General features: G+C 42.6%; 1 protein-coding gene across 3 annotated transcripts in view; it reads left to right on the top strand.

Annotated features, from left to right (window-relative positions):
• Positions 1–25,774, top strand: part of LOC139537519 (cell surface glycoprotein MUC18-like) — a 90,377-nt gene extending 64,603 nt beyond the window's left edge. For 2 of the 3 annotated variants that reach the window (XM_071338930.1, XM_071338928.1), the window contains exons 2-16: positions 4,929–5,053; positions 5,318–5,552; positions 5,944–6,014; positions 6,112–6,199; positions 6,450–6,629; positions 7,767–7,894; positions 8,348–8,492; positions 16,995–17,110; positions 17,264–17,405; positions 17,640–17,770; positions 20,033–20,174; positions 20,833–20,868; positions 23,469–23,598; positions 23,849–23,966; positions 24,106–25,774. In XM_071338930.1, the coding sequence (XP_071195031.1) occupies positions 4,929–5,053; positions 5,318–5,552; positions 5,944–6,014; positions 6,112–6,199; positions 6,450–6,629; positions 7,767–7,894; positions 8,348–8,492; positions 16,995–17,110; positions 17,264–17,405; positions 17,640–17,770; positions 20,033–20,174; positions 20,833–20,868; positions 23,469–23,598; positions 23,849–23,966; positions 24,106–24,126 (1,808 nt within the window). In that variant the 3' untranslated portion in view covers positions 24,127–25,774. Of the gene's footprint in view, positions 1–4,928; positions 5,054–5,317; positions 5,553–5,943; positions 6,015–6,111; positions 6,200–6,449; positions 6,630–7,766; positions 7,895–8,347; positions 8,493–16,994; positions 17,111–17,263; positions 17,406–17,639; positions 17,771–20,032; positions 20,175–20,832; positions 20,869–23,468; positions 23,599–23,848; positions 23,967–24,100 lie in introns of all 3 variants that reach the window. The other variant, XM_071338929.1, reaches the window with a different exon arrangement.
• Positions 25,775–26,127: the final 353 nt, after the last annotated feature.

The following is a 26,127-nucleotide window of genomic DNA, read 5'->3' as shown; positions in this document are numbered from 1 at the left end:
TTGCATGGTATTCCATGGTTCAACCATCATTGCATGGTATTCCACTGTTCAACCATCATTGCATGGTATTCCACTGTTCAACCGTCATTGCATGGTATTCCACTGTTCAACCGTCATTGCATGGTATTCCATGGTTCAACCATCATTGCATGGTATTCCACTGTTCAACCATCATTGCATGGTATTCCACTGTTCAACCGTCATTGCATGGTATTCCACGGTTCAACCATCATTGCATGGTATTCCACGGTTCAACCGTCATTGCATGGTATTCCACGGTTCAACCGTCATTGCATGGTATTCCACTGTTCAACCGTCATTGCATGGTATTCCATGGTTCAACCATCATTGCATGGTATTCCACTGTTCAACCATCATTGCATGGTATTCCACTGTTCAACCGTCATTGCATGGTATTCCACTGTTCAACCGTCATTGCATGGTATTCCATGGTTCAACCATCATTGCATGGTATTCCATGGTTCAACCATCATTGCATGGTATTCCATGGTTCACCCGTCATTGCATGGTATTCCACTGTTCAACCATCATTGCATGGTATTCCACGGTTCAACCGTCATTGCATGGTATTCCATGGTTCAACCGTCATTGCATGGTATTCCACGGTTCAACCGTCATTGCATGGTATTCCACGGTTCAACCGTCATTGCATGGTATTCCACTGTTCAACCGTCATTGCATAAACCCTTTACTGACACTCAGGTTTGTGACAAGGGCTTATGTGCACGTTGAGGTTGATGTTTACATTTAAGTTGTGAAAAAGAGTCTATGTTTGTGGTGTCCCTTGCATAAACTCATGTGAAGTGTTCCAAAAACACATTTTCATGTGATCACATGATCTTATGTGACGTTAATGTGTAAAGCAACATGTGATAACATGAAACTACACATGTGAAATGTTCCAAAAACGGATTTCCACATGATATCAATTGAAAATGTCATGTGAAAATGTGATTGTCTATGTAAAATCATGTAGTTTTTCTGTAAGGGGTGTGACTGAGGAGGATGTTTGGTGTATGTGACAGAGAGTGTATGTTTGTGCTGTGTTGGAGTGTGTGCTCGCTTGGCTCTGGCATGGGGGCTGCAAATGTGCTTGCCTGCCTGTGCAAGGGGATCCTGTGTGTCAAGTTCATGTGCACACACGGCGGCCTGGCCGCTTTGAGGGATTTACATGTTTGATGTGGACCACCACTTCCAGTATTTTCTCTTGGAAAGAGTTGACGTTAACCCTCTCTTTGCTGCCATCTGAATGAATGCCCCTCCTGGGGAGATTTGTGCCAGAGTGTAGTTCACAAAGCCAGGGGAGCTCAGTAGGTCAAGGGGGTCTTATTACTCCAGTCTAGGGATATGTCCTTTCACAATGTGTGTGTGCATCACACAGCACTCAGATTGCAGAGCAGAGCTCAGGTTCTCTTTGATCTCAGGTGGGTACTATGTGGACTCCCCCAGATGTTTCAGAGGAACCAGGGGGTGCTGTTCATAGTTCTGAGAGGGTTAGCACTGCCTAACTGTCAGCCCAGGTTACATACCAACCCCTTTGACTCCCTGAGATGGTTTAGAACTACCAGGGCTGCCATTTTCAAACCACACCACATAGAACACCTGGTGTTTGAAGAACGACAGAAGGAATCACCATTGCCTGGATAGGCTTTGGTGACTCTAAAGATGTGAGTGTTAGAACAATGTGTTGGAATTAAGTGGATCACACGTCAATAGGAATCAATAGAAAGCCTGAGCACAACAACTCCTCTTTGGAAAGTGTATCCAGGATCTATATGAGGAGTTGATGCAGGCAAGGCCTCTAAGCAGAAACAGGCTCAGGGAGTCAGGGCCAAAGAAAAAACCAACATGAGACCCCAGGCACATAAACGTTATAGGCCTACCCCCACATACATTCCTTTCCCCATGTTAGCAAGATTCCACATAATATGGCACTGTTTATCAGCCACAACATACATATGGCACTATTTCATGCCTGCCTAGACATGGAGGGATAATGCTATATCTCCCATTTAAATAACTTTAATTTCTCTTGTTACAGATTATTGTGTGTGTTGTTGTCAGCGGTTGGCAGAGGCAGGGTGGGTCTGTTGCCGTGGATAAAGAGGATGACAAGGAACAGCTGGAGCTTTAGTGGAGCTCAGCTGGGCCTGCATCCCAAGCTGATCTGCTTTGTCAGCGAGAGAGGGGCGGTGCACATAAGCTAATGTTGTGACTACTGTGATTAGCGTCTGATGCTATTGTCTGCGTATTAGGTGCATAATGACCGACTGTATGCAAGACCCCCCTCAAACAGGCAGCACTTCCCATTGGCTCAGTGCTATAGTCTGCGAGGCCCCGGCCGTTAACAATGCAGGTTTGACTCAATGGGCAACATTCTCTAAGAAAGGGACAAACTGTAATTCTCCTGATACACACAAACACACACACACACACACACACACACACACAAACACAAACACAAACACACACAAACACACACACACATATACACATATACACACACAAACACACACACACATATACACCCGCCTCTGTGACAGCCTAGCAGTTTTGGGCCTCATTACCTCATTACGGGCCCTGTCAACACGTCCGAATATCCTGTGGCGGTTTCCAGACTGGTGGAGTGTTCGTCACCCAGCAGACTCTGTGTTAACAGGGATAACACTCTGGCTGGGGAGCTGTGATGCCCCATGTCTATAGGTCAGGTATTCTGCTGGTGTGTCTGTAGATAAGGCAGCCCGTGTTGGCTTTGGAGTCAAATCTCCAGATGAGTAGATATTCTGTCCCCATGTTAACCGGATTAGTCCCAAGAGACACAATCTTTTACGTCAACTTCGCCCTCTCCGCTCCTGTTCCATCATGAGCTAAACCACCACAGTTCAGGAGATAAACAGCAAACAACCTTGGTGGTACATGACAAACTCCCTCTAACCTCTTAGATGGAAAAATACATTCTGAAGAGAACATTGGCATGTGCGTCTTAGGGCCATGGCTGGCTGAACACAGCCTTGAGCCTCACAGCTCATAGCAAAGAACAGAGAGAGAGAGACCAGAGGAGAGACAGAGAATGGACACAGTGCAAAGCCCCACCAAGCAGGGCCACAAAGAGCAGACTGGTTGCATTGCGCTGTGGATGGGATAAAGAAGGGGTAGTCAAGGAAAAGCAGGCTGACAATGCTGGTGGGAGAGCTCAATAGGATCACCGGGATGTGACTGTGAGTTTAATAAGGGGTGTGTGTGCGTGATCTATAAGGACAGATCTGAATATACAAAACAAGTTTGAAAATACTTCCAGAAAGTGCAAATCTTCAAAATTCTGTGGCTTATGGGCCTGGACACAGACAGACATACTCAGACACATACGCCCCCGCAACACACCCCCTGCCCACACACCATACAAACAATGAATGAGGCCAATTCCAATTCCATTCGCTCTTGCTCACCCAGGACCCCCCTAGCCCCCCTAGTCTTTGACATTGGCATTCCTACTCTTATGTGGTGAGAAGCAGACTACTCTGTACCAACTTCACCCTCTAACCCCTGCCAATGTCTGCTCTTCACGGCACCCCACCAGCACCAGCCCCCATCTCCCACATTACCAATTAACAGGAAGCCTCTCTCAAGTCTCTACACCTCTCTCCATGCTGAAGTGAAGATGACGGCAAGAGAGGGTCGGGGGAGGGGGAGGTAGGGTTGAGATGGAGAGAGAGAAGAATTAGAAGAAGAGGGGGTGTAGAGGGGGCATGGGGGCCCCAGTGGACTAGGATCAGGCTAGATATATGTCTTTGAGCCAGAAAGAGGGGGATGTAAGGGGTAGAGAGGGAGAGGACAGAGCAGGGGTCATATCTGACAAGTCAGTCTGTTGGATTGCTGTTGCACCAAGGATATCTCTCCACCATGAATGGGAGGCTTCATTTGGGGCATGTCTCCATCTGTCTGGCTCAGACAGGGTATTACTGTAGATAGAGATCTGGGTGGAGGCTACCTACTGGAGAACACAATAACAATGTGGTAAACAAAAACAACACGTATTTTAAGCCTGTCTCAGAGAGTGTGTGGCTCAGCTCCAATTTAGTGGGAAGAAGCTTGAGAGCAACATTACCAGCTAATTTTTTAAGTGACCTTCAAACCAGACGTGAGTGTGAAACATGATTATAACACAATTCAATTACTATTGCGTATTTCATTGTTACTTAAAATTACAAAACCCTGCAATAGCATCCCATAGAACTTTTCTTTGGGTAGCTGTGTGACCCTAGACAGAACTTCCCAGATCTGGCAAGAATAGTGCTAGATTCCACATCCTATAAAAACAGTTGTCTTTATAACACTATTATAGGTCAAACAGGCTCTGTCTTGTGTCTGGTGGTTCCCATGACGATTCTGATGGGACAGTTTTAGGCTAGTTTGTTGGCTCTGTTGCAGGTTAACAGGGAACATTGCAGTAATTCTTCAATCTGTGTGTAAAACAAGCCTTTTCTCTGTGCTGGTGGCTGACTCGCTTAAGTGCTGGACACTGCCCAGTGCTGCTGGAGGGACCAGGGTGGGCCCTGCTTCACACATTCCACACATTGTAACATCTCTCCCCTCTGCTAGCCAGCCACATAGTCTAGTTCTCACACTGTTAGAGCGGTTAAAACACTGGTCCCACTGATCCATAGATGATCCATCAGTTTGCAATAGAGTAAACATTCTGGCCCCCACACTGTGCCTGTGTGTCATTATAGTATGGCACAATAGTGGCAATAAATAATAGTATTTTGAAATCACTTTTTTGGAGATAAAACATTGAACTGAATGCTAAAACATGAATATTCAAAGCCTGCTTTTTGCCTGCCAGACATGTTGTTGTGGTGCTTGATGAGACAAGATACTGACTGGGGTGTTGTGTTTGCTCTTTGCAGCCTGGGCCAAGGTGGACATGACCATGGAGGAGAGTGTGGAGGTGTACCTGGGCGACTCAGCAGGCATCCCCTGCCAGTACGTCTTCAGTGAGCAGCCCAGAGCGTTCATGATCCAGTGGTTTGTGGTGAGTACTTCTGGACCATTATCTGCACCCCCTCCTGACTCACCCAGCCACCCACTCAGTCTATCTCTCTCTTTCTATGTATCTCACACACACACACCAATTTGTTTCAATGGTGTTTTTGACATTCAACCTAGTTCATCTTCTAAATTGAACGAAATTAACTCAACCTATGCCTGGTGGCCCTTTCGCTTGTACAAGTGTATAACAGGACCAATATCAGCACCACCCAAATTATTATTATTATTTTTATCTCCTTCCCTACAGAGGAATCCCAGTAGCAGTAGCCGGGAGCGGATCTACTACGGTGACAATGCACAGCAGATAGTGGACGATGGTACAGACTTCACAGGCCGCATCACGGTGTCCAACGTCGGGGACAAGGAGGGTGTGCTGTTGACCATCCAGGATGTCCAGCTGACTGACGAGAGGGAGTTCTTCTGCCAGGTCAACGGCATGGCTGCAGGCAACGGAGAAGGCAAGACCCACCTCAGGGTGTTCGGTAAGACATTGGAGCATCAATCTCTTCCTAGTCTGGGGGGGTCCAGATCTGTTTGTGCTTGATCCAATTCCTCTCTCTACTGACCATTTGACATTTGAGTCATTTAGCAGAAGCTCTTATCCAGAGAGACTTACAGTAGTGAGTGCATACATTTTCATACTTCTTTCTCCTACTTGTCCTCTTTGGGAATTTAACCCTCAACCTTGGCGTTGAAAGCCACACAGGAGCCCCAACTCATCTGTCTGTGTCAATTTCTTGTTATCCCAATGATAGAGGATTTGGTTACAGCACATACAGTATGAGTACATGCTCTGCCCATTACCATGTGTTTCAGTGGTTATTGATAGAATGCTTGTTTGCATTGATAATGCCATTTTATATTTTATTCCAGATCCTCCAATGGCCCCAGTAATTGAAGGTGTCCATGCTGGAATCTCTGTGACCAACGAGCTGCCATCAAGGGTAGGCATTAGGCAGTCCACTTGAGTACATCTCACTTTAGCTCTCAGTCCATGAAAGCACCATTGAACAAGCAATCTTATTCTCTGTGTGTGTACAGATTGCATCGTGTGAGGCAAGGAATGGCTTCCCCAGACCCAACATCACCTGGTACCGTGGCATCAGCCCACTGACCCCAACACATGGCCGTGAGTAGCAGGAATACCAATACAAGAGAACAGATCTTAGAGCAGTTTTAACATCTTCACTGCCACTCTCACTAATGGACTATTGGAGAAGAACTAGTCAAGCAATTATCTTGTTTTGACTCCATGTGGTGATACTCACAACTGTCACTGAAATACTACATGTTGTTGTTACATGAAGAATTGTTTCCGGATATCCTCTATCTACCAGCCTGTAATGGTAGCTAAATCAGTGTTTTCTCACCCCTCCCAGAGATCAACGTGGTAATTCTGGTGACCCGTGAGTCCAATGGCTTCTACACAGTTCAGAGTGAGCTGCAATATAAAGTTGCCAAAGAGGACAAGGATGTCCTGTTCTCCTGTGAGGTCAGCTACTACGTCCCAGGAGCTGTGAGGACGGCTGAGTCCAAGGGCATCAACATCACTGTGCACTGTAAGGACCCAACTAACTCCATATCTTATACCCCAGGCATGCTATTTCTAACCACACAACTTATGCTGACTCAGCATGCATTCGGGCAGCAGGTAACCTAGTGGTTAGAGCGTTGGGCCAGTAACCGAAAGGTTGCTCGATTAAATCCCCGAGCTGACAAGGTAAAAATCTGTCGTTCTGCCCCTGAACAAGGCACATCATTGTAAATAAGAATTTGTTCTTAACTGACTTGCCTAGTTAAATAAAGGTTAAATAAAAAATTATCAATTGAATGTAATGCTAACTAGAGCTAATGCTACTTCAGTCTGTTAATGGTGCTCTCCAATTTTTTTTATGACAGTCCCTACCATGAAACTAGTAGGGTGGTCACTGATGTTTCTCTCTACAACACCCAAGTTAAAGCCTATGAAATGATATCAGCCTACCTCAAACAAGTCAACAGCTTCTGGGCTGTCAAAGTAGTAGGCCAACTAATGTAACCCAACCCCACCCATCTTTGGCGCTCTTCAATTTAGGCCACAATATTTTCTCAATATATCTAGTGTTGTTTGAACCAATTTTGCATACCATGACTGTCAGGACCCGGTGCGAGAAACAGTCACTAAATCGGCAGAACCCAGAAGATGAGGCAGACACAGCAGTACTAGAGATGGTGGTTTAATAAAAAAATAGATAACTTCCAAAATACAAAGAAAATCCACAAAGTGGTAAAAACAGCAAGGGAAAAAACAAACCTAAAAGACTAATACAAAATACAAAAGAACAAAACCAGAGAACCTCTGGAAAATCCAACAAGAGAAAAATATATGTTCACAACAAGGCTTGGGCTGGGGCTGGGTGCTAACATACAAACACTGAGCAAGGAACTAAGGAACACACAGGGATTAAATACTAACAAGGGAACGACATACAGGTGCAAACAATAATAGAGCAAGGGAAAAACAAAAGGTACAAAAAAGGTGCAATGGGGACATCTAGTGACAAAAAAACAGAACAGTCCTGGCCAAAACCTGACAATGACAGCAATGACAAAACACAAACTCTGCTGTTGTAAATGACTGGCTTGTAAAGCGGATTAGCCTAGTGACTTCACCAGGCATTGCATAGCCACGTTGATTTATGGGTTTTGTCCCGCAGACCCCACAACCGTTGTTGAGCTGTGGAAGGAATCCCCCCAGGGCCTGGTCAAAGAGGGGGATACTGTGGAGATCCGTTGCCAAGGCGATGGCAACCCCCCACCGCCCTTCACGTTCAACCGAGAACAAGTAAGAATGGCCCTCTTTTCTGTGAAGGTTTTTTTATATGCAGACTCAGGCCTTGGAGTAGAAGTGTATGCCTTGTGAACAGGATCGCATCATGTCTGACCCTGTGGCTCTGGGATAAATCTTTGGACCCTTTCAAGGTCTGTGGCTGACTGGAGATTAACATTCTCAGGATGGAATAGTTCTCATTCCCGTGTGTTCATTTGACCACAACAACACATTTGGGGGGTTCCCCTGTTGGGTCTCAAGACTGGGATGTGGATAGAGGCATGGTTTGGTCATTTAGATGGTCATAGGAACATGTTAAAGGGTTTATGTAGCTCATAGTAACCAGACTAATTCAGCTGTTGTTTGGGTGTGACTTAAAGGGATAGTTCATCCCAAAATCAAAGATTTATTAGCCTAAATGTAGATCCTGTAATATGACAGTGTAAACCTGATGTTGTCCCCTCTCAGGAGCAGGAGACAGCGTTGGAGGCCAGCGATGACACATTGGTGCTGAGAGAGGTGACGCGTGGGGACAGCGGGGTCTACCAGTGCCGCTCTCTGGATCTGGACACTTACGAGGAGGTCATGGGAGACATGCAGCTCATTGTCCACTGTGAGTTAGCTAACACACGCACACACTGAAACATGTGCATGCACACACATGTATTTATGCTATTTTGGTTTGGACTGGAAGTGGTTGAATTTCTCTGAGATTGATACTAAGAGTATTAATGTCCGTCAGCTGCTTGACTGAGTTTCACACCATCGATAATTTGATTACCAAGATAGACAGCTCTGCTATTGTCTTCCACTCACTCACTGTCACTGCATCACTTAATTACTCATTAACCTTTTATTGCAGTGGGCTAAATCAGGGTGACACAGAGTGTTTCTTGGTAGTCTTAAACAAATCTACTTTGAAACAAAAGTGTACACCTTATGGGCTTACAAAAAAGAAGACAACTGTACCATGTCAGATATAGAGCTGAAATGTATTTAATTTAGAGTGTGCATCCCAATATTACACTTTATATACAGTACCAGTCAAAGGTTTGGACACACCTACTCATTCAAACGTTTTTCTTTCTTTTTACTATTTTCTGCATTGTAGAATAATAGTGAAGACATCAAAACTATGAAATAACACATATGGAATCATGAAGTAACCAAAAAAGTGTTAAACAAATCAAAATATAGTATACATTTGATATTCTTCAAAGTAGCCAAAGTAGGGAGCACGTGATGCCGCGGAGCTGAGCAGACGTTGACAAACCGAGCTCTTCAAAGTTATTCTATTTTTTATTTTATTTTTTATTTATTTTTTATTTAAAAAAAATATTATTATTATTTTTTTTTTTTAGGGGTGGATCAGCTTAATATTGCGGAAAGAATGTTGCTTCCAATGTAATTGTCTGCATCATTTCCAATCCCCCATATTTTTTGGGGTAAATATATATATCCATACACGCATGCATACATATACACATATATACATACACATACCTATATAGACATACATACTTTTTTAAAGAATATACCTTTATTATTATTCCCCGCAACCCTACCACCGCTCCCCCAATTGGAGTAAACTAATAAACACTTCTGCTTTTACCTTCAATTTATACATCTTATACATATTTTACAGACACAGTCTACTTTACAATAGTTCTCTCTTGTTTGTTCTTAGTCCTTCCTCTATTTCTGTTGTCCATCCAATTTTATTTCCACTTGTAACTGTGCTATTTCCCAAAAGCTCCGCACCTATACACATTTCACAGATCCCGCATGCCCTACATTGTTTATCCTGTTATTAGTCCCACCCTTCAGTTCCACTCAACCCCTCCCATCTATCTTCCAACATCATCCATTTCGGATTTTTATTTGCCATATATTTTTCAACTGTGCTGTGATGCTTCACAAAAGATTTGAACCTTCCTATTCTCATAGCTTCTACAGATTGTAAATTAAAAATAAACATTTTTGCTAAAATAATTATTATATTATTGATTGATTGACTATGGCTTTTCAAATCCCCCAGTATTGCTATCTGTAGCGTTAGTTCTAGGCAAATGTTGCAATTCTTCAGCCATTCCTGGACCTGTGACCAAAAACGAGCTACATATGGACAATACCAAAATAAATGATCTAATGATCTAAGTTATTCTATTATTACCTAAATAACAACGTTGAAACAATATTCTAACATCGGCTGATAAATTGTCAAGTACTTACCTTCCCAAAGAGCCATGGACCGCCGACCGAGAGGCAAGAAGGACGACCAAAACGTCGTTGATTCCCAAGATAACGATAACGCTAGCAAGATTAGCATTAGCCCTCATAACTCAAACGACAGTTCCAGACTGTTGCTCTCGGCCTCTTGCGAGCCTGCCGACATGCTGGCTACTCTCCTCCGGGAAATTCAGGATGGTAACAAAGGTCTTTCTATGAAAATCGATAAGAGAACGGCTGAACTCCATTCTTCCATTGACGACCTGAAATCCTCCATGAATGATCTCCTTTTGAGAACGACTGAGGCAGAGTTGCGCATTAGCACAGTTGAAGACACCATCGCTCGACATGACCAGGTCTTGATACAACTGCAAAAGGACAATGCCTACCTCAAAAACAAGGTAGATCAGATGGAGAACCAGAGCAGACGTAGTAATATCCGTGTGGTGGGATTGAAAGAGGACAGCGAGGGCCGTGACCCGGTCCGTTTCTTCACTCAATGGATCCCGGATGTCCTAGGCACAATCAACTTCACCAAGCCACTAGAAATCGAACGCGCCCACAGAACATCAGCGCCGAAACCCCGGCCAGATGAGCCCCCACGGACCGTCCTGATCAGGTTCCTCCGTTTCCAAGACAGAGAGAAGGTACTGCAACTCGCAAGAGCCAAGGGGGACATAACCATTGATGGCAAGAGGGTCAGCCTTTTCCCGGATATGAGCGCGGATCTCGCAAGACGTCGCAAGCAGTTCAGACCTGCCGCCAAAGCACTGAAGGAGAAGAACATCATCGGCTACCTCATCCACCCTGCGCGGATGAAAGTTCAGTACAAAGGCCGAAGCCATCTCTTCAACACACCGGAAGAAGTGTACACTTTTCTCAAAGAACTGAGCAACGTCTGAGCCAGGACGGTCTCTCTGGGGGATAAGATGCAGTTTGTTTGTTTTCTCTTATCCGGACTGAACCGCTGATATCCTCCGGTCGCTATAATTGATTTGTACATTTTCAACTAACCGTATCTTTCCGGGGTGAGTTCTATTACATTTACAGGAGAGTATATTTTGGTTTAGTCCATATCACTGGGCGAAGCAAATAAGTGGGTTTAGGCCCACTGCTTTCCCCCTCATTTATGTTAATCTTTCGAAAAGAGACTCAAGCAGCCCTTACCGTGGGCAGTAAATATTCAGCCATAAATGTCTATTCACAACGTTTGTTTTCAATTTAGAGAGCTCGCAGGTTTTAGTTTACGCCAAGGTTTAGCTAGTAAGAGCAAGATGGAAAGCGAGCAGCAACGTATCTCTACAAGTGTATTCATGTTTGATTGTTGGGATTGTGGTTTTAGTCTAACAATCGGGGTGGGTGGGATTCTTTATTTTTTTCCCCCTTTTTTCTATGTTTATTGTTTCCTTCCTAAAGAGACACATAGGTCACTTCTGTGTTCAAACCAAAGTTGAAACATTTCCTAACTATCTACATATGATAGATTTCCATTCAGTTACATATTTGAAACCCAACTATGCTGAATCCACTAAAATATGTCAAGTTTTTGCGTCCTCTTTTAACTCCAAAGCAAGAGGAACTGCAATTTTGATAAGTAGACACATCCCCTTCTGCGTCAACAACACCATCTCTGATCCCTCTGGCAGGTTTGTTTTGGTGCAGGGGCATATGTTTTCAGAGTCTTGGACCCTATTGAATATCTATGCTCCTAACTTCGATGACCATATGTTTATTCAGAATGTCTTCCTTCAGGTTGCTCAAGCACCACCAGGATGGTTACTGGTTGGAGGAGATTTTAATTTTTGTTTAGATACAGTTCTTGATAGGTCCTCTGATAAACCCTCACTTCTTACCAAAGCCAGCAAGCTCACCATGTCATTCATGAAAGATCTCAATTTACTAGACATCTGGAGACAGTTGCACCCACAGGATAGGGACTACTCTTTTTATTCACACCCACACAAGACACACACACGCATAGATAACTTTTTAATATCGACACAACTGTTTCATAGAGTGTTAGATGTCGAGTATCTCCCCAGATTGCTTAGTGACCATTCTCCCCTGGTATTATCAATCTCCATTCCTACCAAGGTAAATGGAGCATATAGATGGAGACTAAATTCTACACTCCTAAAGCAACCTGAATTTTGTGCATTCATCAAAGAGCAGATCAATATTTTCACTTTGACAAACAAACCCTCCGCTCCTGACAGTTTCATTCTTTGGGACACATTGAAGGCCTATCTGAGGGGACAGATCATTTCCTATACTAAAGGGCTGAAGAGAAAACACGGTGCGGAACTGAGTGCCCTTGAATCTGAAATCTCAGAGCTAGAGAAAACCTACCAAAGAGGCCCGACTAAAGATCTATACAGGCTTTTGGTAAATAAAAAACTGAAATATAATATTCTGAACACATATCAAGCTGAGAGGGCCATCACTAAATCAAAACAGCGTTATTACGAGCTTGGAGAGAAAGCTCACAAAGTATTGGCATGGCAACTGAAAGCAGAGGAAAGTAAGAGGACAATTAATGCTATAGAAACTCTTACTAATGAGATATCTTTCGACCCTACTGAAATTAATAATACTTTTAAGAAATACTATGAAGACCTCTACACTTCCCAATCAAGCGATGATCTATCAGAGATCGACTCCTTTCTCTCCTCTCTCAACCTCCCATGCCTGTCAGGGGAAGACAGCGAGCGCCTGAGTGAACACTTCTCAGTTCCTGAATTGTTGGAGGCCATTAAATCCTTACCTTCTAATAAATCTCCTGGGGAGGATGGCTTCCCTCCAGAGTTCTATAAAGAATTTAGGGAGCTGTTGGTCCCCTACCTTATGGAGGTACTTAAAAAAGCCAGGGAAGACAACTGCTTTCCAGAGTCTTTCTCTCAAGCAGTGATTACTGTAATCCACAAGAAAGGGAAAAATCCACTAAAGTGCGCCTCATATAGACCAATCTCTCTCCTTAACACAGATTGTAAACTGGTCACCAAGATGCTATCTAAGAGACTGGAGTCATGTCTTCCCCTGTTGGTCAACCCAGATCAGACTGGCTTCATAATTAATAGATTGTCCTCCAATAATCTCAGAAGGTTCTTTGATATAATTCACCTTGCTAACAAAAACAAAATACCTAGTGTCGCAGTCTCCCTCGACGCTGAAAAGGCCTTTGATAGGGTTGAATGGCCATACCTCTTTCGCATCTTGGAAAAGTTTGGTTTAGGTACCGTGTTTGTAAATTTGATAAAATCACTCTACAAATCTCCTAAAGCTAGGATTGCTACCAACGGGATTACTTCCTCCTCTTTCCCTCTCTATAGGGGGAACAGACAAGGTTGCCCAATTAGCCCCCACCTCTTTGCCCTCGCCATCGAACCGTTGGCTGAGGCTATTAGAACGTGCCCTGACATACATGGCTTTGAGGTGGGCCCCCATACCCATAAATTATCACTCTTTGCGGACGACCTTATCTTATTTCTAACAAACCCAGAACACTCCCTCTCTCACTTGCAGATCCTACTACAGTGTTATAGTTCTTTCTCTGGATATAAGGTCAATTTAGATAAAAGCGAAATCTTACCGTTGTCTGTCTTTGACCATCATACCATCAAGCACAAGTTTCCTTTTAGATGGTCGCCTATGGGCTTCACATATTTGGGCATAATGGTGGATGGTAACCTGAACAACCTCTATAAACTCAATCTGGCCAGTTTGTTGCAAAAGGTGGAGGGTGACCTTTGTAAATGGATGGACTTACCTCTCACTCTACTGGGTAGAATCAATGTAATTAAAATGAATGTCCTGCCCAGATTTCTATATCTGTTTCAATCTCTCCCTATCCCTGTTCCCGCAGCATTCTTTTCCTCTCTCGACAAGATGACCAGACGGTTTATCTGGCACGGCAAAACCCCTAGGGTTGGCCTGGATAAACTGACCCTAGATTACAGTCAAGGGGGCTTAAACCTCCCCAATTTTAGAATGTACTACTGGGCAGCACAGTCTAGGTTTCTGGCTCAGAGGTTTGACAAGGGTCCCTCTCCCTCATGGTTGAACATTGAAAAGCTTGAGGTAAATGATGACACTGGGGCAGAATTGTTTTACAAATGGGACAGAAAATCTATAAAAACTATCACAGACAACCCTTTAATCATACATTCTGTCCTGGCATGGTGCAAACTGCATGAGCTGTTCGGACGAGGGGGATTCCTTTCCCCCAAAACCCCTTTATGGAACAATAGATTGATTCCTATGTTTTTCCAGAATAGTAACTTTAGACCATGGTCTGATAAGGGGATCACTCTTCTGGAACATTGTTACGAGGAGGGAGTTCTTATGTCTTTTGATCAGCTGAAACAGAAATACCACTTGCCTAACAGGGTCTTCTTTAGCTACCTACAACTACGAAACTTTATTAGGGTGTCTCTCAAGGGACAATGGAACCTACCTAAGATGTCACCTATTGAACAACTCTGCCACGCAGACCAACCACTGTTCAAGACCATTTCCCGTGTTTACGATGCTCTTATGTCAGGACTAACACTGCCTGGGCTAGATAAACCCCGACTTAGATGGGAAAAAGATCTGGGTATTGATCTTGATGAGGGTCTATGGAGTGACCTCTGCAGGGATGGTGTTACATCCACATTGAACTCCAGATACAGACTGATCCAGTTTAATTTCCTCCATCAGCTCTATATCACCCCATCTAGACTGCACAAGTTCAACCCTGATATCTCCTCCCTATGTTTTAGATGTGGCTCAGATGAAGGAACATTCCTCCATTCCACTTGGCAGTGTTCAAAACTACACGGTTTCTGGCAGGGGGTATGCGATACCATATCCTCAATTCATGGGGTTGCATTCCCTTTAGACCCGGAGGTCTGTCTACTGGGCAACTTTACTAACACCAATCTTAGGCAAAGCCATACTATAAAGCTAACAGAAATATTGCTAGCGATTGCCAAGAAATGTATCGCCTTGAAATGGAAATTGGATTCCCCCCTGCCAGTTGCAATGTGGCTATCAGAAGTTAATAGTTGTATCCCACTGGAGAAAATTACTTACCGCTTGAGGAATAAGTTAAATACATTTTACAGAATTTGGCAACCTTTTATTGACTATATGGAGAATATCCCCCCACATCACATTGAATGAATCTCTATATTATCCTTATATAATGTTTCACACGTAACGTATAATATGTAGCCTACGGCAGGTGACCATATGATCCAATGTCTCATTATAATTTTTTTTTTATTGTATGTTTGTATATATAATTATAATTTGTTTTATTTTTTCTTTCTTTGTTACGCTCATCTGTTACTGTCACTTTGTCCTATTGTTGTCTAATATCTTTTCACGTTTGTCTTGAATGTTGTTAATTGGAAAATGCAAAAATAAAATATTCAACAAAAAAAAAAGTTGCCAAAGTAGCCTTGATGACAGCTTTGCACACTCTTGGCATTCTCTCAACCAGCTTCATGAGGTAGTCACCTGGAATGCATTTCAATTAACAGGTGTGCCTTGTTAAAAGTTAATTTGTGGAATTTCTTTCCTCCTTAATGCGTTTGAGCCTATCAGTTGTGTTGTTACAAGGTAGGGGTGGTATACAGAAGATAGGCCTATTTGGTAAAATACCAAGTCCATATCATGGCAAGAACAGAGCAAAGAGAAACAACAGTCCATCATTACTTTAAGACATGAAGGTCAGTCAATGGCCTGATCCAATTGCATCCAATTGCTGCAAAGAAACCACTACTAAAGGACACCAATAATAATAAGAGACTTGCTTGGGCCAAGAAAGACGAGCAATGGACATTAGACCGGTGGAAATCTGTCCTTTGGTCTGATGAGTCCAAATTTGTGATTTTTGGTTCTAAGTGAACGGATGATCTCCGCATGTGTGGTTCCCACCGTGAAGCATGGAGGAGGAGGTGTGATGGTGTGGCGGTGCTTTGCTGGTGACACTGTCTATGATTTATATAGAATTCAAGGCACACTTAACCAGCAAGGCTACCACAGCATTCTTCAGCGATACGCCATCCCATCTGGTTTGGACTATCATTTGTTTTTCAACAGGACAATGACCCAACACACCTCCATCCTGTGTAAGGGGTATTTTACCAAGAAGGAGAGTGATGGAGTAATGCATCAGATGATCTGGCCTCCACAATCACCCGACCTCAACCCAGTTGAGATGGTTTGGGATGAGTTGTACCGCAAAGTGAAGGAAAAGCAGCCAACAAGTGCTCAGCATATGTGGGAACTCCTTCAAGACTGTTGGAAAAACATTCCAGGTGAAGCTGGTTGAGAGAATGCCAAGCGTGTTCAAAGCTGTCATCAAGTCAAAGGGTGGCTACTTTAAAGAATCTAAAATCTAAAATATATTTTGATTTGTTTAACACTTTTTTGGGGGATTACTACATGATTCCATATGTGTCATTTCATAGTTTTGATGTCTTCACTATTATTCTACAATGTAGAAAATAGTAAAAAAAATTAAATTAAATAAACCTCGAATGAGTGGGTATGTCCAAACTTTTGACTGGCACTGTACATCACTGAACACTGAAATATAACAAAACTGTTGGACATAGAAACACCGGATTTTCAGCATAAAAAAAACAAATGTTTATTAATTATGAAATTATGAAAAATATTAATAACATTCCACCCATGAGTCCACTAGGTAATTTGATTGCAGGAAAGGGCTATGATCATTTAATTGATGTCAACCTTTTCACAGTCGATAAATATTATGATTTGCAGTGGTGTAACTCAAATCAAGAAAACATTTGATTGGAATAAGGTTGCATGGACCACACACCAGCATGTCACTTAGCCATGTTTCTTTTTCACATCATGTTTCGCTCTCCAGATCTGGACCCAGCCCTGGTGGTGCCCAAAGACTCAGAGATCATGTTCAAAGGAGAGAGTCTGACTGCTACCTGCAACGCTCTGTCTTCTCTGGAAACCTTCACTGTCTGGTTCAAGGTACAATACACCCTGTAATAAGCACCAACTTAGTGCTTTAAATGCAACACAGTTATAAGACTGACATAAACATGTCGCTTACCAAATGTAGCTAATCATGTGTTCTTATTCAGTTGTGGACTTCTAGTTTATTAGTTTATTTCCTGTGTGAAGAATGGGCAGCAGGTTGGCACAGGCCACATGCTGTTTCTGCAGGATGCCACCTATGACACAGCAGGAGAGTACGTGTGTGAGGTGACTGTTCCTTCACTGCCTGGACTGCACACCTCTGGTTCTGTCCACATCATCGTCCAGGGTTAGTCACCAAACCATAATTTCTGAGGAATTCCCCCATCAGGGGGTACACATCTTTGCTTTAGCCCAACATTATCTCTCCTTGGTGATTAGTTGTATCAGGTGTGATAGTAAAGGCATACAACAAAAATGTGCTTCCACCCTGGGGTTCCCACCAGGAATAGATTGAGAAACGCTGAGTTTGTCAGATCAGATGTTTTCATACCTAACAAGCGGTCTATAATGTGTCCCCCAGGTGCTCCCCAGATGAAGGATGCTGACAGGGAGGTGGAGATGGAGGAGGGAGCTGGGAAGTGGATGAACCTGAGCTGTGAGGCACATGCACACCCCCTGCCCACCATTTCTTGGACTGTCACTGGCAGCCAGGTAAAACAGGGCTTGGCAGCGCACTGGGCAGTTAACGTACACTACATTACCAAAAGTATGTGGACACCTGCTCATCGAACATCTCATTCCAAAATCATGGGCATTAATATGGAGTTGGTTCCCCCTATAACAGCCTCCACTCTTCTGGGAAGGCTTTCCACTAGATGTAGCAACATTGCTGCAGGGACTTGCTTCCATTCAGCCACAAGAGCATTAGTGAGGTCGGGCACTGATGTTGGGCGATTAGGCCTGGCTCACAGTCCGCGTTCCAATACATCCCAAAGGAGTTCGATGGTGTTCAAATCAAATCAAACTTTATTTGTCACATGCGCCGAATACAACAGGTTACCGTGAAATGCTTACTTAAAAGCCTTTAACCAACAGTGCAGTTCAAGAAAGAGTTAAGAAAATATTTACGAAATAAAAAGTAAAAATTAATAAAAAGTAACACAATAAAATATCAATAAGCTTGCCAGCCAAAGCTTGGCATTGAGCATGGTGATCTTAGACATGTGTGCCGCTGCTCGGCCATGGAAACCCATTTCATGAAGCTCCCGACGAGCAGTTATTATGCTGACGTTGTTTCCAGAGGAAGTTTGGAACTCAGTAGTGAGTGTTGCAACCGAGGACAGACGATGTGTACGCACTTCAAGGGTCCAGTTCTGTGAGCGTGTGTGTCTGACTACTTCGGGGCTGAGGTGTTCTTGCTCCTAGACATTTCCACTTCACAATAACGGCACTTACAGTTGACCGGGCAGCTCTAGCAGGACAGAAATTTGACGAATTTACTTGTTGGAAAGGTGGCATCCTATGACGGTGCCACGTTGAAAGTCACTGAGCTGTTCATTAAGGCCATTATACTGCCAATGTTTGTCTATGGAAATTGCATGGCTGTGTGCATTGATTTTATACCCCTGTCAGCAACAGGTGTGGCTGAAATAGTTAAATCCACTAATTTAAAGGGGTATCCACATACTTTTGTATTTATAGATTATGTGGGCATATTTACAGTTGAAGTCTGAAGTTTACCTACACTTAGGTTGGATTCATTAAAACTCGTTTTTCAACCACTCCACAGATTTCTTGTTAACAAACTATAGTTTTGGCAAGTCGGTTAGGACATCTACTTTGTGCATGACACAAGTAATTTTTCCAACAATTGTTTACAGACAGATTATTTCACTTATAATTCACTGTATCACAATTCCAGTGGGTTTACATACACTATGTTGACTGTGCGAGAAAATTATATCATGGCTTTAGAAGCTTCTGATAGGCTAATTGACATCATTTGAGTCAATTGGAGATGTACCTGTGGATATATTTCAAGGCCTACCATCAAACTCAGTGCCTCTTTGCTTGACATCATGGGAAAATCAGCCAAGACCTCCGGAGCAAAATTGTAAACCTCCACAAGTCTGGTTCATCCTTGGGAGCAATTTCCAAATGCCTGAAGGTACCACGTTCATCTGTACAAACAATAGTATGCAAGTATAAACACCATGGGACCACGCAGCCGTCATACCACTCAGGAAGGAGAAGCGTTATGTCTCCTAGAGATGAACATACTTTGGTGCGAAAAGTGCAAATCAATCCCAGAAAAACAGTAAAGGACCTTGTGAAGATGCTGGAGGAAACAGGTACAAAAGTATCTATATCCACAGTAAAACGAGTCCTATATCGACATAACCTGAAAGGCCGCTCAGCAAGGAAGAAGCCACTGCTCCAAAACCGCCATAAAAAATCCAGACTACGGTTTGCAACTGCACATGGGGACAAAGATCGTACTTTTTGGAGAAAGGTCCTCTGGTCTGATGAAACAAAAATAGAACTGTTTGTGTGAAGCTGGTGGAAGGCTACCCGTAACGTTTGACCCAAGTTAAACAATTTAAAGGCAATGCTACCAAATACTAATTGAGTGTATGTAAACTTCTGACCCACTGGGAATGTGATGAAAGAAATAAAAGCTGAAATAAATCATTCTCTCTACTATTATTCTGACATTTCACGTTCTTAAAATAAAGTGGTGATCCTAACTGACCTAAAACAGGGAATGTTTACTTGGATTAAATGTCAGGAATTGTGAAAAACTGAGTTTAAATGTATTTGGCTAAGGTGTATGTAAACTTCTGACTTCAACTGTACATTGCATGAATGTATGATTTTAAAACATTAAAATCTAATTTTCTTGGTGTGTCTGTTCCAATGCACATTGGTGTGACTGGTGAAATGACATTGGTGTGTGTGCTTGTGTGTTGACAGAGCTGGCGCGAGGTGCTGACCAGCGCCACGGAGCACAGCACTATCAGCCTGGTGTCCATTAAAGTGACCTCTGACATCACAGCCTTCTGCAATGCCACCAACGAGATGGGCACAGAGGCAAAGTCTTTCAGCATCAGTGCCAGTAAGCCACCCTGCCATATACTGTACACTACATAGGATGATATAGGCATACACACTGAGTGTACAAAACATGAGGAACATCTAATACCCTTTTGCCCTCAGAACAGCCTCATGGACTCTACAAGGTGTTGAAAGCATTCCACAGGGTTGCTGGCCCATGTTGACTCCAATGCTTCCCACAGTTGTGTTAAGTTGGCTGGATGTCCTTTGGGTGGTGAACCGTTCTTGATAACACGGGAAACTGTTGAGTGTGAAAAATCCAGCAGCGTTGCAGTTCTTGACACACTCAAACCGGTGCGCCTGGCACCTAGTACCATACCCCATTCAAAGGCACTTACATCTTTTGTCTTACCCATTCACCTTCTGAATGGCACATATACACAATCCGTGTCTCAATTGTCTCAAGGCTTAAAACCCATTATTTAACCTGTCTCCTCCTTTTCATCTACACTGATTGAAGTGGATTTAACAAGTGACATCAATGAGGGATCATAGCTTTCACCTGGATTCACCTGTTCACCTGATGTCATGGAAAGAGCAGGTGTTCCTAATGTTTTGTATTTAGAATGTATGGAATACTGTATATGGGCATATTATGTGGAAATATATTTGATTATGGGAACCTCTTACATTTTAAGTGTTGTTTTGCTTATCCACAGTTCCCATGGTCACTTCAACTGCACCCTACTCACCTGGTAAGACAGAGATCTTGCTATTATTGTATTCTTGCTGATTAGAACAGGAGCACCATCCTCCTTGCGTGTTTGATCACGCAAGGAGGATAACCCTAAATCCAAACCCTAACCCAAACCCAAACACTAACCCTAACCCTAACCAATACCCTAACCCAAGGAGGATAACCCTAAACCTAAACCTAGCCCTAACCCTAAACACTAAACCTAGCCCTAACCCCTATCCCTAACCCTAACCCCTAACCCTAGACAGTGGGAAGTTAGACGGAGTACAGAGTATAGAGAGGAAACAGCATGAACTTGTGGGGTGGGATTCGTACCCATGCCACTATGAATAACGCTCCAGCACTGTTTCTCTTCTTCTTGACCTTTGAATCACTCTGATCCAGTTGAGAAGCGCTTTTAGATTGTTTCTTTGCTTTTTCTCAACTTTTTGAAAATTCTTTCTGAATACACACCAATCCAGACCATGAAGGATTAGCCAACAGGGCAACTAAATAATTCATGATTTTCATACGGACATAGTGTTTGCAGGAAAAGGCGGGAGAATTGGCTCTGCTCATCGCCTGTGGGTACATTGAAAATTATGTGTGACAGAAAAATAGGGAAAAAAGAACAAGACAACACTTAGGTGTTGGACATCCTTATATTTTCCTAATGTTTTTCCAGATAAATCTGTAATTACAGTTTGTCTAGCATTTCGAGAAATGTTTTGAAGTGGTTGAATGCCAAAAGCACATATATTGAGTTAAATTTTGGTTCTCATAAACCCATATTGTTCCTTTTAACAAGGGCTTACTCCATGTTTAAAGAGAGGAGTTAATAGTTCTGGTAGGGAGGAGCACTCTCTAATTTCCTCCTGGGGGGATTGCACTGAAGTGTTGATGGCTCTGTTAGAGGGGCAGGCCAGGGCTGTTTCACATCACTCTCTGCCCAGTGTCTGGAGCACTCACTCACAAGCATGAGAGTTGAAGCTGCTCACTGGGCGCATTTCAACGTAGATTATTGGGTAATATTGGGTTGAGACATTAATCAATGAGATTACAACAACCTATATTCACCCACTCAAAAATATAGCCAAAAGTTAGTTGTATTTCCAATGTTCAACTATCTAAAAGCACAATCAAATTCCAATGGAAAGACAAGGTCTCATTTTTGGTTTAGTTCTCACCCAAATGTCTATCACTGCACTTTCAACCATTTAAAAGCACAGCAAAGTTCCAATGGGAATACAATGTCAGATATTTTGTTTATTTATACAACAGATTGTGATATCGTTGAGATTACATTAAATGTACATGGTGCAAGTTCAAGATTCTGTGCAGATTATTACAGTAATTGTGACGATCTCTACAGCCCTGCGATGTATGCTCTCTTGAACATGCACACTTTATTGATTACTTAATAAGAAATGTATAGCTATAGTAACTTCAAAATGTGCCCATGGATGTGTTACACATTTTAAGGTTGAACGTTACATTGGTTTGTAAGATAGCCTTAACTTTATGCTATTTACTGTAATACAAAGGTTATATTGAATTTGGGTTGACAACCCAACCAAATATCAACATTTAAAGATGTATCTACTGCTTGGACAGTTTCATCTGAGCCACTGGCTTTAACTAATATTTTTGATTCTGCAATGTAAATTTAAAGGTAATTTCCGATTGTGCTGACATATGCAGCGTTTACCGTGAATGCAGTCACTGCTAAAGCAGGAACATTGTCTTTAAATTTCAATCACCCTGTAAAGCTGAAGTTCCGCGATTTGGATTGAATAGAGCCCTTGATCTGTTTCCCATCTGCTTCTTATGACTTGACCCATAAATAATGACCAATATCATCATACTCTAACACTGTTTTACAACCTGGATCCCAGGACTCCCTGGAAAAAATGTAATATGTTACTGAGTGGACTGTCCTGGCTAGTGGTTATCCTCCACATCTTCCTATGTTTTGTCCTACTAGAAGAGGATGGGCCTCCCATCTGAGCTGGGTTCCTCTCTGTGTTTCTTCCTTCTAGGTTTTTTTTCCTGGCCACTATGCTTCTGATTTTGCTTCTACTAGCTCTTTGGGGTCTTGGCTGGGTTATTTACTGCAAACACTTTGTGACAATTGCTGATGTAAAAAGTTGTCACAACTGCTGATGTAGACAAATCTGAGTCATTTTGGCCTTATGTTGTCTGTGTAACAGTTTAGCTTCCGTCCCTCTCCTCGCCCCGAACCAGGGACCCTCTGCACACATCAACAACAGTCACCCACAAAGCATCGTTACCCATCGCGCCACAAAAGCCGCGGGGAACAACTACTTCAGGTCTCAGAGCGAGTGACGGCACCGATTGAAACGCTATTAGCGCGCACCACCGCTAACTAGCTAGCCATTTCACGTCGGTTACATCTGTCTAGGGATGTTTTCATTTGTTTTCATTTTGTATGCTAGGGGCACTCTCACATGGAGTTATGGGTCACTGGTCACACATGTATAGGCAGCACAGGTAACCAGGAAATGTTTACACATATCATGTCCGGATGATTCTCCATGATCAGGTATAAGCATTAACCTGAGTTTTCCCTCCCCTCTCCCTGTCTGTCTGTGTGTATAGCTGAAGGAAATGGTGTGATCATCGTGGTCGTCATCATCTGTATCCTCCTGCTGGCCGTTCTGGGCAGTGTGCTCTACTTCCTCCACAAGAAGGGCAAAATCCCCTGTGGCCGCTCTGGCAAGCAGGAAATGTGAGTATTCTACTTCAACAACTGGTCTAGGGCCAGGTTTTGTGTCTAGTTCTATAAGGTGGGTGCTACACATAGGTAGTGGATGAGGGTAAATTACAATGTAAAGCACTCTGAGCACTTGAAAAAGTGTTATGTAAATGTATTCCATATGTTCATCCATAAATGAGTCTTTCTGCCTCCAAGAATGTGATACTGTCCTCACTGGAGAGGAGTATTGAGAGGAAACTGAGTTTGTGCTCTCTATCCACAGCACCAAGGAGAACACTAACAAAGATGGCATTGTGGTGGAGATGAAGACTGACACCAAGACTGAGGAGGCCGTTCTTCTGAAGGGCGTTAACGGTGACAAGAATGGCCCCAGCGACCAGGTAACTATGAATATGAAAGCTATACGCTAAACAGAAGTAGCCTACTGTCTGTCTTTCTTGAATCTTGCATTGCCCACTGTATTGACATTTGTTGGTGTTTTTTCTCCCTTTCCTCTTTGTGCTTTTCCCTGGAGTAAAGTACATGGACCTGAGGAAGTGATATATGCAGAGGGCTGAGCTCTGACGTAGCCAGCCGAAGCTCTTCGCCAGCCCACCAAATCCACGCCCAATCCAAGGCTAGACTACTGGAAGCCCTGGAAAAAATTTGTTAGGACTCTAATTAGGAGTCAATCAATCACTTTCCCCACATTTGTGTTCAGCAGTATTCACCATATCTGGCCAAAACCACACAGGAACACACACAACGGATTTTAAGGTGTTTGGAGGATGTTTTGATTGCTCCATTTTACCCTTTGTAATTTTCCCCAAAGCCTTTTTACTCTCTTGTTTGCCGGTTTCAAGTGTACGATGATGACGTTCATTAACTGTGCGTTATAAACTTTATAAACTGTATATATTATATATATATTTCGTTATTTAAGATATTTTGAGACAGACCTTTCAAGTTCAGACTTCATGGTATTATCTGTTTATGGTGTCACTTACTTTAGCTATTCATCCATGGTCCTTGATTTGGTGATTCTACATTATTTTATGGAGGTAATCTGGCCATAAATGACCACCAATATGTTTGTGGAGAAACACCACGTCAACAGGTGTCTACATTTTCTCAGCAAAACTCATAATTTCAGAGTAATTCTCTTGTGAATTACTGTCAAGCTCTTGTACTGTTTGTAAATAATCGTAGCATAATAACCATTTGTAGCTGTGGCCTTCGATTGTCTTTTTTGAAATGGCCTATTGTGTTATCTGCAGTGCCTGTGGAAATTTGTCTCACTTTGATGTAAGATACACTGAAATGTTTCCTTTTTTTATGATTTGCTGTCTATTTCTTTGTATTTGGGTGAGGGCCAAGGAGACCTGAAGGTCATTTTGTGTGTGATACATTTTGGATGCTTACTGTAAGTTATGTGCATGGAAGAAGCTAGCTCAAAGACTGCCTGACGTGCATCATTTACGGAATGATATTTTAAAGGTATTATGATTTTTGATATTGTACACAAAGGGGAGAGTTCAATTGGTACAAATACTGTATGTTGTGATCCAAATATTGCCTTCAAGGTAATATTTTAGTGGTCATTTTAAGTGTTTAGTTGAAATGACCCATTTTGTTCAGCTTGATTATGTCCGGCCATAGGACTGCAGATAGTGGACTTTTGGTAGTATGACTCCAGTAAAGACACTGCTCTCAACTGTGTGCCTTTTATGTTCAGTCTGGTTTAGTTGTGTTGTAGTGTTCTGATGCTTATGGAAGGAAGAGGGCTGAACTTAATAACAGTGTTTGAATTACATTCATGTTGCCCAAAGACAGATCCCAACACGGGAAAAGCTTTTTGATGACTGGCCATCATGATGTGAAAAAGGTTCACTGTTGGCCACCACCAACAGTAAAAACAGCTTGTTGTGCAGTTGGCTCAGAAAACAAACTTTTCTTGACGTGACAGTTATACCGGCTTCCTCCCATCCCAACCTTTTCTTTGAGTGATATGTTATGTTTTTGTTGACTATATGAAACAGCTACCGTTGGACAGGAATGTTTGGACCTGCACAGTTCATTATTGGTTTATAATGGTCTGATTTTGCAAATGTGTGTAAATTAAGTACAGTTCTTGTGATTTGAGGCTTGCCTTTTTATAATTATTTTTTGCAAGAAAATAATGCCAAATAAAATTTCATTGTCATCTTTACACTAAATATTTAAAGAAAAGTTCATAGAGAAATGAAAACTTACAAGTGCATTTCAACGGCTAAGGCACAACTGAAAATACATATTTCCACTGATAGATTTAATTCACAACAGCCAAAATTGATTATGACATACACTACGGTTTATAACAGAGACCCAGAATGTGATCGACGGGGGAAAGGGGTGAGTTCTCCCATCTAACCACTGTTATGCTGTCTCCTGGAGTTAGTAGTACAGTAGCTTCAGATTTCATGCTTGGTGGGAGGAAGAGGATGTTCAACACAATAGTCTAGACATGTTGGAACAGCAGATTTCATATGCATTTGAATGCTCTACAGTTACCAGATTGGAAAC

Source organism: Salvelinus alpinus, chromosome 13 (assembly GCF_045679555.1).
Source record: "Salvelinus alpinus chromosome 13, SLU_Salpinus.1, whole genome shotgun sequence".
Lineage (NCBI taxonomy): Eukaryota > Metazoa > Chordata > Actinopteri > Salmoniformes > Salmonidae > Salvelinus > Salvelinus alpinus.
Note: the sequence above shows the minus strand (reverse complement) of the source record. Positions and strands in the feature narration are given on the sequence as shown.